The sequence below is a fragment of the Aspergillus affinis genome, assembly GCF_023601865.1.
Source record: "Aspergillus affinis strain CMG 70 chromosome Unknown NODE_196_length_42499_cov_85_967022, whole genome shotgun sequence".
In the NCBI taxonomy this organism is placed as follows: domain Eukaryota; kingdom Fungi; phylum Ascomycota; class Eurotiomycetes; order Eurotiales; family Aspergillaceae; genus Aspergillus; species Aspergillus affinis.
In genome coordinates, this window is record NW_026515977.1 from 23,409 (window position 1) to 40,502 (window position 17,094).

General features: G+C 47.1%; 8 protein-coding genes across 8 annotated transcripts; 5 read left to right on the forward strand and 3 right to left on the reverse strand.

Annotated features, from left to right (window-relative positions):
• Nucleotides 1-590: 590 nt before the first annotated feature.
• On the forward strand, nt 591-2,155 carry KD926_003740 (glycoside hydrolase family 71 protein; the record flags this gene model as incomplete). Its single annotated transcript, XM_053094981.1, has 4 exons — nt 591-755; nt 831-1,359; nt 1,439-1,570; nt 1,632-2,155. 4 exons carry the CDS (start codon nt 591-593, stop codon nt 2,153-2,155), a joined length of 1,350 nt encoding a protein of 449 aa, XP_052950303.1.
• Nucleotides 2,156-2,271: 116 nt separating this feature from the next.
• KD926_003741 (uncharacterized protein) lies at nt 2,272-3,622 on the reverse strand (the record flags this gene model as incomplete). The annotated part of the gene is made up of 6 exons (XM_053094982.1): nt 2,272-2,662; nt 2,725-2,758; nt 2,830-3,249; nt 3,310-3,321; nt 3,377-3,512; nt 3,563-3,622. The coding sequence occupies 6 exons, from the start codon at nt 3,620-3,622 to the stop codon at nt 2,272-2,274; spliced, it is 1,053 nt and encodes a 350-aa protein (XP_052950304.1).
• Nucleotides 3,623-4,746: 1,124 nt separating this feature from the next.
• Nucleotides 4,747-5,901, forward strand: KD926_003742 (Zn(II)2Cys6 transcription factor; the record flags this gene model as incomplete). Its single annotated transcript, XM_053094983.1, has 1 exon — nt 4,747-5,901. The coding sequence occupies one exon, from the start codon at nt 4,747-4,749 to the stop codon at nt 5,899-5,901; it is 1,155 nt and encodes a 384-aa protein (XP_052950305.1).
• A 737-nt stretch (nt 5,902-6,638) lies between these two features.
• Nucleotides 6,639-8,008, forward strand: KD926_003743 (Zn(II)2Cys6 transcription factor; the record flags this gene model as incomplete). Its single annotated transcript, XM_053094984.1, has 4 exons — nt 6,639-6,708; nt 6,763-7,023; nt 7,076-7,908; nt 7,967-8,008. The coding sequence occupies 4 exons, from the start codon at nt 6,639-6,641 to the stop codon at nt 8,006-8,008; spliced, it is 1,206 nt and encodes a 401-aa protein (XP_052950306.1).
• Nucleotides 8,009-8,280: 272 nt separating this feature from the next.
• Nucleotides 8,281-9,630, reverse strand: KD926_003744 (HpcH/HpaI aldolase family protein; the record flags this gene model as incomplete). The annotated part of the gene is made up of 2 exons (XM_053094985.1): nt 8,281-8,811; nt 9,307-9,630. 2 exons carry the CDS (start codon nt 9,628-9,630, stop codon nt 8,281-8,283), a joined length of 855 nt encoding a protein of 284 aa, XP_052950307.1.
• Nucleotides 9,631-10,232: 602 nt separating this feature from the next.
• Nucleotides 10,233-11,954, forward strand: KD926_003745 (amino acid transporter; the record flags this gene model as incomplete). Its single annotated transcript, XM_053094986.1, has 3 exons — nt 10,233-10,732; nt 10,815-11,386; nt 11,455-11,954. The coding sequence occupies 3 exons, from the start codon at nt 10,233-10,235 to the stop codon at nt 11,952-11,954; spliced, it is 1,572 nt and encodes a 523-aa protein (XP_052950308.1).
• Nucleotides 11,955-13,539: 1,585 nt separating this feature from the next.
• On the forward strand, nt 13,540-14,694 carry KD926_003746 (uncharacterized protein; the record flags this gene model as incomplete). The annotated part of the gene is made up of 3 exons (XM_053094988.1): nt 13,540-13,904; nt 13,958-14,282; nt 14,344-14,694. The coding sequence occupies 3 exons, from the start codon at nt 13,540-13,542 to the stop codon at nt 14,692-14,694; spliced, it is 1,041 nt and encodes a 346-aa protein (XP_052950309.1).
• A 1,074-nt stretch (nt 14,695-15,768) lies between these two features.
• Nucleotides 15,769-16,564, reverse strand: KD926_003747 (terpene synthase family protein; the record flags this gene model as incomplete). The annotated part of the gene is made up of 4 exons (XM_053094989.1): nt 15,769-15,999; nt 16,049-16,082; nt 16,141-16,230; nt 16,284-16,564. The coding sequence occupies 4 exons, from the start codon at nt 16,562-16,564 to the stop codon at nt 15,769-15,771; spliced, it is 636 nt and encodes a 211-aa protein (XP_052950310.1).
• Between the last annotated feature and the right edge of the window lie 530 nt (nt 16,565-17,094).

Below are 17,094 nucleotides of genomic sequence, written 5' to 3' on the forward strand. Positions count from 1 at the left end.
CGTGGGTATAGGGAGAAGCGGCGGATGAGTTAAGAGATGATAAAATTGGCAACATCATTCTTGCTAGAATAATGCGGACTAAAGGAAGTTGCAGGTTTCGGAAGAAGTGCCAGTCTGGTAGGACAGTCACAACATATTCTTTGGGGAGCTGCATGCTACCGTCAACCTTGATGATTTTCACTCGGTTGGGTGTCTGTGTGACCATGGAGGACACTTTCGGAGATTGACATGGTTACAGAAACCTATATAGTTAACATATATTCCTTGAATCATAAATGGGCAAGGTTACATCGACCACCTGGGCTCGCCCTATAACATTCCTCTAGGGTAGAGCGTGATGACAATGTGGGCAGACTGCAACCCTAACTAACAGAGTTTAATACGCCTTTTTTCAGGGGAGACAGTACACACAAAGACCTGCTGATGCGTTTCTCACTAATTTGAGATGTCCGAATGCCAACGCTCGCTTGGGGCCTACCATGTAATTAGCGGGAGGTCTTTATATACTACCCAAGCCATCGCTGTGCTGCGAAAGTCCAGGGAATCCTCAACTAAATTTAACAAACGGTGTCTCGAGTTTACATTCCACCATGGCTAGGTCTACTATAAAGCACAACTTCTTTTTCCACTGGGCCATGTGCATCGCTCTTGTCTTTGCTTTGATTGGGCCCTCGTCACAGCTGAGCACCAAGAAGCGAGAAGATACACCCGAACCAAATGAAGCTGCACCCAAATATGTTGCTGCCCACTTCATGGTACGCAAACTGTTATTGAAACAAATTCCAATTACTTTTCAAATCAATAATTGCAGTGACTAATGTCTTAAGCAGGTCGGAATCGTGGAGAACTACACTGTCGCCGACTATAAAGTTGACATGAAACTCGCCAAGGATGTTGGCATTGATGCTTTCGCCTTGAATTGTGCCAGCATCGACTGGTACACCCCCAAGCAGCTTGCCAACGCTTACGAAGCCGCCTCACAGGTCGACTTTAAAGTCTTTATCTCATTCGACTTTGTGTACTGGAACAACGGCGATACAGCCAAGATCACATCCTACATGCAGAATTACAGCAGCCACCCTGCCCAGCTTCAATACAACGGCGGCGCAGTGGTCAGTACATTTGTCGGGGACTATTTTGATTGGGGCCCTGTGAAGCGAGGAACACAGCACCCGATATTCGCGCTTCCACATCTCCAGGACCCCGCGGTGTTGAAGTCTATTAGTACTTCCCTTGATGGGGCGTTTTCATGGTATGGGTGGCCGACGGACGGTGGAAACAGTATTATCCCTGGACCGATGACCACGATTTGGGATGATAAGTATATTCAAAATTTAGCAGGGAAAGCGTACATGGCTCGTATGTTTGCAGATTTTATTTTTCTTATTTTACGATTCGGTGTACTTCCTGGTTGAATGGGCTGACATATCATGAATAGCGGTCTCCCCTTGGTTTTCGACCCACTTCAACACGAAGAATTGGGTTTTCATCTGCGAGGATCTGATTACCGTTCGATGGGAGCAGATGCTGAAGATGAAACCACAGTTGGTTGAGATCATTTCTTGGAATGGTATGATCCATCGCGAAAGCGCCCCTCATGCATAGACTCAACTAACCGGCTGATCATCCAGACTATGGTGAATCGCATTACATCGGCCCATATTCGCCCCAACACTCTGACGACGGCTCGTCGCAGTGGGCAAAAGGGTTCCCGCACGATGCATGGAGAATCATATCCAAGCCATACATCGCGGCGTACAAATCTGGGGCATCGGCGCCGGAGGTGAAATCAGATCAATTAGTTTACTGGTACAGGCCAACACCGAAGGATGTGAAATGCTCGCGGGACCCCCTTGGTCCGCCTAGAGGTATTGAGATGCTGTCGGATAGTGTTTTTGTGACCACGCTGCTTACGAAGCCGGCCACTTTGACGGTGACGAGCGGTTCTAAGCAGCCTGTGTCCGTTGAAATCGGGGCGGGAATTGTTACCAAGAATTTCACCATGGGTGTCGGTGCTCAGTCGTTCTCGGTGAGTCGGGGAGGGAAGGTTATCTTGGAAGGGAATGGAGGGATCGATATCAAGAACCAATGCGAGTTCTACAACTTTAATGTTTATGTTGGATCCGCGAATGCGACAGGCGTGGGGTTGGAATGATGGCTGTTATGGAGATTGTCTGTTAGGATAAGAAGTACTTTGCTTTTCTTTCCGTTTTCGTTTCTTCACGCTGCGTAGCTGAGCAATAGGCAAGATATATCTCAGTCTCATTTATGCTATGTCGATGGGATATATCTTGGACTCCTCAAATTCTCCGGTACCCCTTCCCGATAATTCCTGTCCATCATACGCTCATCTTCCTCGGCATCACTCTCGACTCGCACCTCCCTAGTACGCCAAATCCCTTGCTGACTATCATTACTCTCCGCATCATACCCATCGCCCTTATGTTGTCTCCCGTCAAGCGGAAGCTCCGATACCGATACAGAATGCTTAGTCCCTGTGTGAGTAAGGTTCGAGGAGAGCTGAAATACGAATTTATATCGGGAGCATGAAGCGCCGGTACCGGTGCCGCTGGTAGTGAATCCTTTGGAACCAAAGACGCGAAGGAAGAAAGGGCGGAGGGTTGGGACGCAAGCTGCAACGATCACGACGTTTTGCTCGATTCTGCAAATAGTGAGTTAGACGCTTCAGAAAATCTCAGGATCGGTGATGAAGGTGTAACCTACAGTCCCCAGATTACTAGTGGGACGACGTTCCAAACTAAAATCACCATGTCAGTTATGCAATCATGGGGTTGCACTGCAGAAAGGATTCCTAGATGGAAGACTTACGCGGATCCACCTTATCGGTGAAAAGATGCAAATACGTCGCCTTGACGATCGTCACGATGGCGGAAAGTAGCGTCAGCCCCATCATGATGCACACGCTCAGTTTCTTCGAGAACCGCATCTGCAGGTTGCAGAACGACTGGATTGGGACGATCGCTAAAATTATGTCCGTCATCGTTGTGTACGCACTGACCCAGTACGAGAAGTCTTCGAATACCGCCGGATCCCAGCATGTACCGTTCATCGAGGGGTTCCATAGTTTCTGAGTTGGTCGGCATTGTAGGAAGACGATAAAGACGGAGACCATAGCAAAGATCACTTGCAATATCGACATGCCGTAGAGTAGCCGCGTACGAAGATCATTCGGATCGAGGAGGTTACTGACGAGGATGGAGATGGAGATATTAGGGAAACTGAATGCGCCTGGGTATGTTAGGAGTAATTGGGACTAGTGGTATGGGATAACTTCTGAATTGGACAAACCGATGTTAAATGCTGCATGAGGGTTAGCTGCATGGGATAGAAATATCGCGAGCTCAGGATACCAAACGAAATCCCATAATCTGCCATTTGGCCATCATCGCCGTCCTTTCCGCGCCATGTTCAGCGATAACTGCTGCGGTTTGTCGGCCAAGGCCAAGTGTGGCCGAGTATGATACGAAGGCCGTGGCAATGATACTGAGAGCCTTGAGAAGAGCATTAGACGTAACCGCGTCAATGAGGTTTCTCGACTTACCAGCGAAAAGAAGATAATAAAATCATCCCAGCCAGCCTTATGCGGGGACCCTCGCGCCATCTATCGGAGGCTGAACCGATTACTTCCTTTGAGGAAATATGAGTGCCAGCGTTCCAACCAAAATTTCCGAAGTCCACAAGAGTTTTGAAGCCACTATATTAACCTAGATCGACCGTCAGTCTCGGTTATCTTCTGTTTTAGGAATCTGCAAGCATTCAAAACCAGTAGCCAGAGGAATAAGCACGGAATAAAAGCCCGGGCGGCGTGAACGCCGGTCTATTTAACACATAGAGAGTTGATTGCTTGACGTTCCATAACATATAGTCACTTTCGGCTTCTAGAAAATTACATAGACTCGCCTCCTCATGCTCTGGACATGGGAGGGATTTCTAAACTGCAGATAAGTCTTAATGAGGTAAACGCTCCTAAGAAGGTGAAATGCCGAGGTTTGCTTTTGAAGAACTATACGACAAGTTTAGAATTGATTAAAGAAGATATGGAGACTGGGTAAGAGAGATGCATAGTATCCAGTATCCAAAGTCTAGGGATTTTCTGGTGTCTAAGCTCTACCAAGCGATTTCCATGCCGATTTGATGGTCGTTTCGGTTCTCCGTTGTCATTTTTCGGGAACCTTTTTTCAGGAATACTAGAAATTATGAGTACGTTGATGAATTTATTGGTACTTTATAAAAGAATCCCAGCTCAGATGCATGATCGTGCATTGGCGATTTGAATTGTTCTTGGCGGAATAGGTATAATATCGGTACTTTGGCATTGATTGTGACTTTCTCTTTTCGCCGAATCAGGGTTTTTGCTACTCAATTCTTTCAAATTCATGAAAGTATAGCTGTACTTATACAGAGACAGGAGTGACATCAAATCGCAGAAGGGATGGTCAGCATGAGATAGGACAAAGTTGAGCCCTCGCAAGTTTCCCAGCCATTTCAGGAGACCATAGTTGACATTCCATTGGCTGTTGAATGCCCGGTGGGTCAATGCCTATCTTTCCCCCGCAACTAAGACACTCGGTGATTGTGTATCTCATGTGGGGTTCGATAAGACTGCCGACACTGCGGTGCAAGGTCGTTCACTAGCTATAACCGCTTACGCTTCCGAATATAAGTGATTCACCCCAGTATCGGCAGTCTCATCTGCTCTGTCCCCTTCAGCAAAATTTGTCTATAATGACCGGATACCGCGTTCGATTCGCCTCGCCAAGCAAAACATACAACAACCACGTTGGGTGCCAGTCGGCTGTCGGGACCGATGTCCAGGATGCTACAGACAAACTACAAGCACGACAAAGGAGTCGATCGGGTTGTCGAGAATGTCGCCAGCGGAGAGTCAAATGCGATGAGACACTTCCTGTCTGTCAACGCTGCCAACGGCGAGCAACGGTTTGCCATCCAAGCATGTTCACCTCTCAGTGGAGGTTCGAAATGCCGTGGCTGGCATGCTCCCCCGTAGAAACTGTGCTCTCTGTCCCCAATCCGGATATCAAGGTTGACGGACGATTGATGCGGTATTGGCTTGATGCGACGAGTCAGATGTTGTCAGTCGACCCCAGCAACAATCCCTTCTCATTCCCGATCCTCAAATATGTCACCGATTCTGCCTCTCTGGTCCACTTCATACAGTCGGCCAGCGCAGCGCACGAAGAATACTTTCATCAGCCTAAGCTGCCAGTCAGTTTGAGTGAGCGGGGGAAAGCATTTTCCGCTTTACGGCAGGAGCTTCAGAACAAAAACAGCTCCTTGTCACATTCATTTCTCACTCTGCTGATGCTCGGCATGTCATCATCGTGGATGTCATTAGGCCCCACGCATTACAGGAGGGAGCATTTGATTGTTGCTCGTGTCGTCGTGGACATGATTCTCCAGAAGGACTATTCGAGGCTAGACGAGCTCGATCACCTCACTATGGGTCTCTATGTCTACTGGGACATGGCCTGTTCCTTTTATATTGATCCTGCGTATCATCCCACCGATCGAGCAGCTCTACTTCAAATGTACATGAAACAAGGTCGCCACAGGTTCCACGCTATCACGACTCACTCGATAGATCTCTATTATCTCCTTGGACAGCTGGGTCGCTACTGCCGAGTAATCGTGGAAGGGGGCGCTCGTGACCTTGTGTTTGAATCATCGGTCGAGGGGAATCTGAACGAATACATATCAATTGAAACCGAACGTTCCGCACAGGCGCTCACCAAAGCCTTCCGAAAACATGATCTTCTACTTCTATCGCTTTTGTGGGAGACCGGGGGGCTCTCCGCCCAGCGATTCTACTACCATGGGAACCGAAAACTATGGACACCAGCTCGCACTCGATATCGTTGAATTGCTTTTGCGCACAAAGTCAGACTCGCTTTATCTAAACATTCAAACCATTCTGTTGTTGAGCGCTGGGGCAGAAATGACATCGCTAGGTACCCCAATACGCAATCAGATCAGAACGAGACTAAATGAGGTGTATTCAACGAATCGCATACTAGAAACCCTATGGGTAATCGATCTATTAGAAGAGCTGTGGGAGATTCACGATGCCGGAATGGAGCATGTTACATGGCTAGAGTTAATGCTGACCAAGAACTGGGGGTTAAGGATCGGCTGAAGATTAGTGTTATCATTGTGGATTTTGTCAGTGTTGGAAATGCTTTATAACAAATTCAACTTTTCATTTGCCTCCATTAAATCGCAAAGAGTCTATCGTGGTATTTTTAGAATATGAATAGAGCTGTATATAATCTTCACACTTTCCCGGGATAAGGGATCAGCTAACCAATTGTGTCAAATCACTTTGTTCGGTTGCAATGGCTTTTATCCATTTTATTTAATCAAAGAAGATCTAGTTCTAACATATTAAGAACACGAACCTCATTTTGTCCTTGTCTTCTGGGCTGTATATATCTTCACCCAAGCCGCTGAGTAGATCTATTCTCAAAGAGGAAATCCTAGTCGCAGCGGGCGCCAAACCCAAAGAGGAAACCCGAGTCCAGCGGGGCCTCAGGCAAGGCAACCCCGGATGATAAGCTCCATTCCCTCTCACCTTCATGGCACTCCTCAACACGCTGCGTATGTCGACCGATAAATCATTTAGGCCAGGAAATATGTACACCGAGGGGCAATTTTCGAGATCACGTACTGGTACGTGCGCCTGACCTAATGTCAGAAACTAGCCCCTACTTAATGCAGATTCAGGTTGTTTACAGTGTCGCCACAAGCACCGGAAGTGCGATGAGAGACAGCCTAGCTGTACCTTCTGTATCACACACGGACAGGAATGCGAGTATCCATCCGCTTTGCGCTGGGTCCAGCGAGAGCAGCCGAAATTGTCGAGGCATAAATCACGCCACCAAAGATCTCCAGAAGAAGGCTGGTCCGGTTCACTAGGCCAGCGCCCTTCAGTCCTGGCCAGTGCTGTCTTCCACTCCGATGATGAAGAATCTGCTTGGGAGTACTGTACGTGTAGAATGTTGACTTTCAGATTGACGGTGCTAATCTACAGTTTTAGATATTCGTCTAGTATCGTCAAATGTTCCGGCTCTAGACGGCCCTGACAATCCCTATCGCCAATTATCCGTCACTGCGCTGTCATCTCCGGTCCTCCGAGAAACCATTCTTTGTATCTCCACGGAACATATGCTAAACTTTGGATTAGGCAGTGTTTCCGTAGCTGCCGAGCGTCAGCGACAAATGCTGCGCTCTATTGCTCAGGGTCTCCGGACCCTGGACAACCGCACAAACATCAACTTGGAGGGTAGTGTATTGAGTGTTGAGAATTACGAGTCACTTCTTGCTGCCATCATACTTCAGGGTGTCGTCGTTGCCCAGACGGCGGATGGGGCAGTTGAACCCCATGTGAAATGCGCAGCCTTCCTTATCCAAGCCCTTAGTCTCTTCCGACAATGGCCTCGGACTCCGTTGGTACGCATGAGTATTCAACGTTTTGCAATGGTTGATGTAATGCTTGCCATATCGCGCCAGCGTCGACCATTTGCTCCGAGAGATTTCATTCTCTACCAGCCGGATGAGAGCCGGTGGGACCAGACGGAGCCATCATTTCTGAAAATGACGGGCTGTCCTCAACCGTTGATGTGTCTTCTAGTCCAACTTTCGCATCTTGCATGCGATGTTGACCACCGTCTGGAGAACGGAAAACCTATATCGGATCTCCTGGCTGAAGGATTTAAGCTAGAGACTGAGATTCGCGTTTTGGGCTCCCAATACGATGACCCTACCGCAGACCGTTCGAAATGGTCGCATCTTGAAATTCTTGCGGAATGCTTCTACTGGACTGCACACATTCTACTCGCTCGTCGTATCTTTCGGGATGAAACGCGCTCAGTACGCGTTCAGCATCTTGCATGGACTTGCTTTCGATTAATGGATCTTTTACCTACAGGATGTGGACCTGACTCTTCCTTACCGCAACCATTTTATCTAGCTGCACGAGAGGCTGTCACAGAAGAGGACCGCAGCTGGGTCCGCCACAAACATGAAGCTATGGTTGGATATTATCGAGAATTGCAACGGAATGCAGCGATGCACTTGACGGAAACCATTTGGGCCGAGGACGATAGGCTAAAACGTCTTGAAAGAAAAGACACGCAGTGCCTTCATGACAGATTCATCAGGCAGCTCGACAGAAACTCGTGTTTATTCATCTTTTGAATATCATTTCACGTGGCTCCCATTGTAACCAACTCCAGCAAAACATCACTCCTTCTGCGCATCATAAAACGCCCGTCTAAATGTCTTCCGAGTTCCGACCATATCCGTCATCACACTGACCATCTGAAATCCTTTATTCATATACTCTCTTCCCTCTTCCCTCGTGTCACAATAAATACCACATAGTTTTCCAGCAGCCCTTGCATCCTCATGAACACTCTGAATTGCATCAAGAAGTTCTTGATCATACACGCCCGAGTCACTAATCGGGTGCCCGATATTCATTCCAAGATCGAAAGGTCCGATGAACAGCACATCTATTCCAGGAAGAGCGGCAATTTCCTTGACTTTCTCCAGGGCACCCTGCGTCTCAATTTGAACAGCAATCACAAGAGAACTATCCGCTTGCTGCAAATACTCTGTCCCTGTCAGCTGTTTCACCGTGCCGTGTGGGTGCTGGTCGACGAATTTCTCCACGGCGAGTAAAGGTTCAAACGCTGGGGCCAGATACATCAAGTCCAGTTTGACGCAGAGAAAACAGAGGCAGTTCTCTTCACCCGAAAACGAGGCCAGGAACTCAAGGCCCAGACTCAGCGAGCCCGCGTAGTGATCGAGGGGCACCAGGTCTCATTCAACCAAGAAGCTACCCGGTGTCTAGGTTTATGGCTGGACGCAGGCCTTAATCTAAAAGTCCACCACAGTACGTGCCTACGGAAGGCCCGCACAACGGAAACCTGGGTGCGGTCTCTGTGTCGCAGACAGTGCTTACCTCTAGGCCTAGTACGCAGGATCCAGGTAGCCGCTGTGCAGTCAGTAAAATCCCAAGGAGAGCAAGCACGCTCAAAAGCCCTGCGCGAGAAGGCGGTATGGGGCGAGGAAAAGGAACAGAATGTAATTAAAACGAGGGGATAGCCCTAGGAACTGATAGGGGCCTGAGGCCTAGCCTCAGGCCGACGACACACGGTCTGTCATAGCCCCAGGGGCTCGATATGGACAATAAACCTGATTAAATAATAATAATAAAGGTTAAAACCCGCGCTTTCCCATAGGAGGGAATTTCGAATGTTGGACCACTTTCTTCGCATCTTCAACTGTTTCAATGACAGGTACCAAGATAACATGTGCGCCACTGTCCAGCGCTCGTTTGATCATCCAGCGTTCTCCCTCCATGACACGGACAATTGGTGAGACCCCGCAGGCGGCGGCGGCAGCGACAATATCGTGCATTAAATCGTCGGAGATGTTCCCGTGCTCTAAGTCGATTAGGAGCCAGTCAATATTGGGAGCTGATCTGCATATTTCTCTGGTCAGATTCGTGCCGGGAAGCATTTGCCATGCTCCGAAAGCTGGGCTCCCTGCTTTGAGGGCTCTTTGGAGGTGGTTTGCGGCTTGCATCGTTGGAATGTAATTGTTCCAAATGAATGATGGAGCGCGAATGTTCAGTTCTATGCAATCTCATATGGGCTCTATTTGTGATTTTATCCTGTAGGTGACGTATAGAGTATTATGCATGCTCGACTATTCCCGGGCATCCGATGCGAGCCTCCGCTTCTGCAGTGATAGCGATAGGTTTGATATCCGAGGATCGACATCCGGTGACTACGACCAGGTATATCGGATGAAGAAACCGACATGAGCCCGGTTTCTCGGATAGACGCATCCATCCAAATGTTTTAAGTAACATTGCAAATTAATTAGGGTAATTGCTCGATTCTTCTACCCCGCTTCCAAGACTACCAGTTTGATGTTGGAAATCCGGGGTATTGCAATAATCTAGAAGAGTCAGTAACCATATTTTCTGATTTAATAAACATCTTGGGTATATCGTTCCGAAATATGACATATTTTAGTTTTCCGGCTTAGAAGTCGACTAGATAACGCGAGTCCTGTCTTTCCTTGGTCCATTTATATAAATATAGGGGTGTTCCCTTTGCCTTCGTACAGTGATTTGCTTCAACAAAGCATATGATCTATCATAATTTTTATTTCAATTAACAATGCAGCTTAAAGAAAAGCAACAGAACCATGACATCACAGAACCCGATCCCGATGTCCCAGATACCCAAGTTGCCTCAAAGGAAGACATTATTCCGATCACCAGCGGTGAACTCCATCGACGTCTTAACTACCGGCAAGTCCAGATTATGGCCTTGGGTGGCTCTATTGGCACTGCTCTTTTCGTCAATATCGGGGGTCCTTTGGCGAAGGGCGGGCCCCTAAGTCTGCTGATTAGTTTTATTCTATATTCCGCCATCTTGGCCTGCGTCAACAATTGCATTGCGGAAATGTCGGTTCTGCATCCGACACCAGGGGGCTTCATACGGATGGCCGGTAAATTTGTTGACGATGCCTTCGGGTTTATGGCAGGGTGGAATTACTTCATCTTCGAAGCCCTCACTGTCCCATTTGAGATCACCGCCTTGATGATGACACTGTCTTTCTGGAGGGACGACACCCCAGCAGGTATCGTGTGCGGTGTATGCATCGCTCTGTATTCGTATGATCTTTCTCCAACAAGTCACCTCTGCAACATCTTTCCTTCGTCTGAAATATGGTCAGAGATAAGCCATTACTTCTAGTATATTGGATATTTTTGCCGTGAGGGTGTACGGCGAAATCGAATTATGGGGTTCCAGTGGCAAAGTACTGCTTATATCCATCCTCTTCACAGTTACATTCGTTGTAATGGTGGATGGGAACCCTCAATATGATGCCTTCGGCTTTCGATACTGGAATAACCCTGGCCCTATGGCTGAATACTTGAGCTCTGGAAGCCTAGGTCGCTTTGAAGGTTTTCTCGGCTCTCTGTGGATGGCCAGTTTCACGATTGTCGGCCCGGACTACGTTACCATGATAGCTGCTGAGACACAACACCCAAGAACCTATGTCAAAAAGGCTTTCCAAATGCTTTATTGGCGGTTCGGTATCTTCTTCGTTCTGGCTGCTGTGAGCGTCGGTATCCTTCTTCCCTACAATGACCCAACCCTTATCGCGACATTTATCACAGACGCCAGCTCCGGCACTAAGGCTGCAGGATCCCCATTCATTATTGCCATGGGGAATATGCAAATCTCTATTCTCCCTGACTTGATGAACGCCCTTCTAGTAACGACCATTTTCTCGGTTGGGAACAGCTACTTGTTCTGTGCCAGTCGAAGCTTATACGCCTTATCACTTGAAGGCAGGGCCCCTCGAGTCTTGCAGAAATATACAAAACAGGGAGTGCCTATATATTGCGTACTAGTTGTGATATGCTTTCCCCTTTGTCTCTATTGCAGCTCGGTAACGGATCATCGCAAGCGCTAACATGGCTCACGAATATTCTGACTACCGGAGGACTGATCATCTATTTCGTCATGGCAGTGACTAATCTGTTTTTCCACCGCGCTTGTCAGGCGCAAGGAGTCGACCGCACCACCTTCCCTTGCTATGGACGATTTCAACCGTACAGTACGTGGGTTGTAGTTATCGACGAGGGACTCATCATTTTATGCTACGGCTATGCCAGCTTCTACCCTTGGGATATCAGCACCTTTTTTACACATTATACCTTGGTCATTCTCGCGCCTATCTTATTCTTCTTTTGGAATTGTGTCAAAAGGACAGAAATTATTCGCCCTCAAGAAGCAGACTTGATTTGGGAACGACCTATTGTCGATAGTTATGAGGCGACGATGCTTCCCAAACCTCGCGGATTCTGGGCGGAGACACTTCAATAGGTTGGACTGAGAAGGACAAAGGAATAGGCATATTAAATCGGATAGCGGGGAGGTATTCATGAAAATGTTGGATGGGATAAATGGACCTGTTAGCTTTTCCTCAGTGTATTGGGGTACAATGGTTAACTCATTGCTCAAGTATATAACACATTCTATCCTGTATTTCTTTTTTCAATCAATGAAAAATGCACTATCCAAATGCCCTTTCAATCAAAAGAAGAAAGGAAACAGATAAAAACAGCACCATCGTTTATGGAAAGTCGTGTCGGATTCATCGAACACACCTGGCCTTTCTCGAGCATTGTTATTCAGTACAGACATTTTATTCAAATTCTTGGGTGTTCTTCTTTGATTGATTTCATAGGACATTTCATCTTGTCATGTCATAATAAAGCCGACGTATAGGAATGTACTACGCGGTAACCTGGACCTAACTAGTTGATTTGCGTGGGTCATCTCTTTACATATCACGCAATCTACGTACGATATTGTTCGCGAGTCAAAACAGTCCTCAGAAAGCTCCATACTATTGGTTCAAACCTGTAGTTTGGAACCTACTTGTACTTTTTTAGATACAAGCTGCCTTCTTCATACAACATCTAGGGGCCGGTTGCTATGATGTGGCATTCTCGGATCCTCTTCCCGACGACCATTGAGTAGCTTCCGAGATCCGAGACAAGAACAACATGCAAAATAATGAACGTCACTGGTCACAACCATTCTATGAGACAGTTATCAGATATCATTTAACTATCTTTGGACTATCACAAGGGTGGCTTCATGCTGTTTGCCATCTCGGAGCAGGTACGTACATAATACACTAGGCTGCTGCTTCCGAGATACGACAGCTGGGAGAACATACGTACTTTCTTCCTGGGAAAGTTAACCACAAAGGGTTCGCGCTGAATATTTCTGACTCGTCATTCTGCTATTACAGGGGCTGTAATCATTCGTCCGTCGGGACGAGGATTCATCCTATCGATTGCCACCAAGTGTTCCGAGCATGAATGCAGTATGTGGCAAGGCTTTTACGTCTCATGGCGGTTTTCGGGATACCAGAGAGCCCCTAAAATCAACTGAGTGTAGGACATTCTAACTCTCTGTAGTTGTATTGTTGGTTTCATTCTGCAATACAATCCCTTTTTTGGAATGACTATCCAGATTAGAGCCCTGATGCCCTGAGATCATGTCGCAGAGACAGGCATCGGGCGGACACCGGGAAGAGATTTCTCAGACCCCGAGCTGAGTGTGTGTCGCGTGCTAGCGTAACAGAACCCTCGTAAGCTTTGGTGTGATGGCAGTCCCCGAAACACGCTATCAGCTGCGTTTTCCTGGACTCCCGAATGGAAATCATCAGGATATTTGGCTGGAATAGAGACAGGCAGCAAAGGGGCCAGGCATTCCAAGGCGTTTGACAGTCGGGTCCTTCCCGAGCAAGAGCACTCCGGATTCACGAACTTGGGTCATCAGTTGACCTTGTATAAGTAAGGGGTTTGGATAACCAACCTAAATACTGTCTTTCGCCTCCAGCTTCAACAGTTTCTGAACAATACTTTCACCCTTCTTCACATCATCACAGTTGAACATGGCCCCCTTCGCACTCATCCCACACGTGCCTCCAACGGTGGTAGGCCCTACCACTAAGAAGGCTACTCGTCCAACCCGGATTCTCCCAAGGTCCCTAATTGAGGGGGCCAAGGTAGAGAAGAAGGTGCCCTTTGACCCCGATACGCACCTGGTCTACCAGCCTCCAGAGAAGATCCACCTTATGAAAGAATTGGGTCTTGAAGGCGCTGGCATCTCTCCTAATGCCATCTCCGAGCCCTTCCCACTCTTCTCGGAGGAGGCAATCAGACAGATGAGGGCTGAGATCTTCAGCGAACCGGTCCTGGCTGATTGTCAGTTTGCCTCGACGTTCTGCACCAACATGGTTCGCGGGATGGGACATAAGTGAGTTGATCAATTTCCTATGTCGGTAAAGTTTATTAATGATTTTCGATTAGACGTGCCCCCTTTGTTTGCGATACTTGGAAATCACCCAGAGTTCTGTCCAAGGTCTCCGAGGTCGCTGGGATCGATCTCATTCTCGCATGGGAGTATGAGATTGCCAACATCAATATCGCCGTCAAGGATGACGATGAAGTTGATGGACCTGTCGACGTAAGAAAGACTGGAAAAGACGATAACATAGCCGCATTTGGGTGGCATTATGATAGCTTCCCATTTGTTTGCGTGACGATGCTTTCCGACTGCACGAACATGATTGGCGGTGAAACAGCAATCCAGTTGCCTTCTGGTGATATCAAAAAGGTCCGCGGTCCGGCAATGGTATGTTTCTTCCCCGGTAAATAGTGAGCCTGTCTAATAGGAACTGCGCTAATTCCAATAGGGCTACGCGGTGGTCATGCAAGGCCGATATCTTCACCACCAAGCACTCAAAGCTATCGGTGGTCGGGAACGTATCTCCATGGTCACCCCTTTCCGACCTAAGGATCCGCTTGTCCGAGATGAGATTCTTCTCGTCGGAGTCCGTGGTATTAGTAACCTTGCCGAGTTGTACCCTCAGTACTACGATTACCGGCTCGAGGTACTTGAGGAGCGCATGAGAGCTCGAAGGAAGGCTGAGCGCGCGAGAGAGTTGGCTTACCGTCCGTTCAATCTTGCGGAGGAGAGGGCATGGATCCGTGATCAGAGAGACTATCTGGATTCAATGTTGAATGAGATGTTTGAAGTTGAGTAGCTCAGCCGGATTACGAGTATAATTCTTTTATTAGCGTGCGGTTACGATTTTCTCTCCAATATTTTGCTATTCTTTCCTTCTGCCTATCGTTCAAGTCTGTTTTTTTTTTAATGTCTAACCAAATTGAGATATTTCTTTTTTAATCCATATTTCCTTGTTCGCCCATATACATCAAAGACATTTTGAGAGGCCGAACGGAGACGACCGCTTGCATATCGTGTTTATAATCCCAGTTTCCAGCATATATGTATTCTCACTCAACCTGGTCCTTTGGGAGATGAGATTATCATTGGCTTAAATTCAATACTGAGATTGATGTAAATACCACTACAGGCTAGTTAAATGTAGCCTAGCTGGCGTGCATCATGATCACCTACATCCCGAAGCATATCTATGATCTGGGGTAACGAGGTTGTCGGAAGGGGATCCCGAGATGCAGGAGACCCGAGCCGACCCGAGCGCTAATTTGGGAAGGATCTACGGATCTACCTACTCTTCTGCATCTTGTGTCTTAATTTGGTAGACTAAAATGGAAAGGTAGGCAATATCTCTGGTCATACTCGTATTTTGAAGCGGTTATCGCGTTATACCCACCATCATGTCTTCATTAAACAATTAGTAGAATTGCTGCATAGTATAGGTAGTTGAGTATACCGGTCCGCTGTCACAACGATCGCGTAGCCAGAAGGTGTGCTATGGTGGCGAGCGGACGGTGTCTTGAGATTATGCAAGTAAAGAAGGATCATCATTTCAGATATTCTCTTCAATTTATATTTATTCCGCATTTCTTTACTCCGGTGTTCGAGTCTTCCGTGCTTGCTGTCTTTCAAACCTCAAAACTAACATCTCAACAAGTATACAATATTGCAGGGCCGCCCTGTGTGAAGAAACGCGGTTCAGTTACAGATGGAACAAGCCCCCTTAGTCCAATTTTCAATAAAACTTCTACCTTTTGACATTCTCAAACCATTTCCAAGCTAGAGGGTAATAAAGACCTGCCCATCAGTGCTCTGATGATGAGCTCCCCGAATGCGGGCAAGTCACTAATCAATAAATCATCGATGTCCTGTCCACTTACCTCCATTCAAAATTGCCAGTACAATACGTTTGACACATTTGAATAAACCACAGGACGTCGTTCTCAGTATAGCCATTGGCCTTTGCCTCCTCCACAAGCTCTTCTGCGGCCTTCTCGAAGGCTTCGACGCGCTCTTCGATTGATTTTACCGCGCCAAGTAGGGCATTTTGTAAGCTACTGCCTGCGTTATAAGCGATGGGAATATAGTTATGCAGACAGTCACTCTTCTGCCAATAATGTCAGTAATTGACACTTACATATCCATTCATAGCTCACCAATTCCTTTCTGAATGACGCAATGTCATTGACACTGTAAGAGAGAATCTTTAGTGCACTGACAGGGAGATCCAACCTGAGCCATATCTTACAGGAATATTATTGCAATCGTTTGTTCCCGGATAGTCTTCATTGCTGGCATGTCCTTAAGAACCTCAGGGATCCTTCTGTTCACGCTAAACCTGCACAAGAGTAAGAAATACACCAAATGAAGTGTAAGTTGTGGCCAGCATACTCGGTAATTGCGTAGACCAGGCCTATCGCGCTAGAGTCCAGCCTAAGCTTGATATATTCTTCCGGCGAGGGCAAAATACCGCTGTCTTTAAGTCGCTGCTCCTTTCCAATGGCTTGTATATAAGAGATAAACTCTTTGAATAAAGCATCTCTTTGCTCTGGTATCGGTTTAGCTGAGCAAATCTCCAAATTAACTGTCTGGGACCCACCTGGAGCATAGTTTTGGCAGAGAGCATCACCAAATATATGGAAGCTGTGTGTGATAGGATTACTCGGGGTCATCTTCTCCGAGTATCTGGGGATCTGGAGACATTGACTGACCCAAGAGATGCTTTCTCGTAAGACTTTATTTGAATCGTTTGACTCGTTGGATAACGATCCATAATTTGAATCGAATTGATCATCCCATAAGAATAACCAAGCCAATAGCCACAAGCAAATACAAAGCTCTGGTAGCTCTATGTTCGGCCACCATGCTGCGCCACATAATTCAATTTTATAGGATCTGACGCGAGATAACGTTGCTTCGTCATTCGGGAAGAGGCTAAGTGGAATAAAGTCAGTGAATCAGAGCGAAGCTATTCCGTTCTATAGCTTATCATAGGCTTCGTCCAGAAATGTTGCTACCTGCTCGTGGTGTGGATTTATGCCATGAGGCCAATTCTGGAAGATATAACGTAGATTGGGGACTCTAACAGTAGCGCCTTTAATTTTTCTCATAATGGAATCTGAAAATTCGCTTTCTCGATGCATTTTTGGGCGATCCTGATAGATTACAAGCAAAAGAGCAAAGATTGAGTACCCTTTGCTCC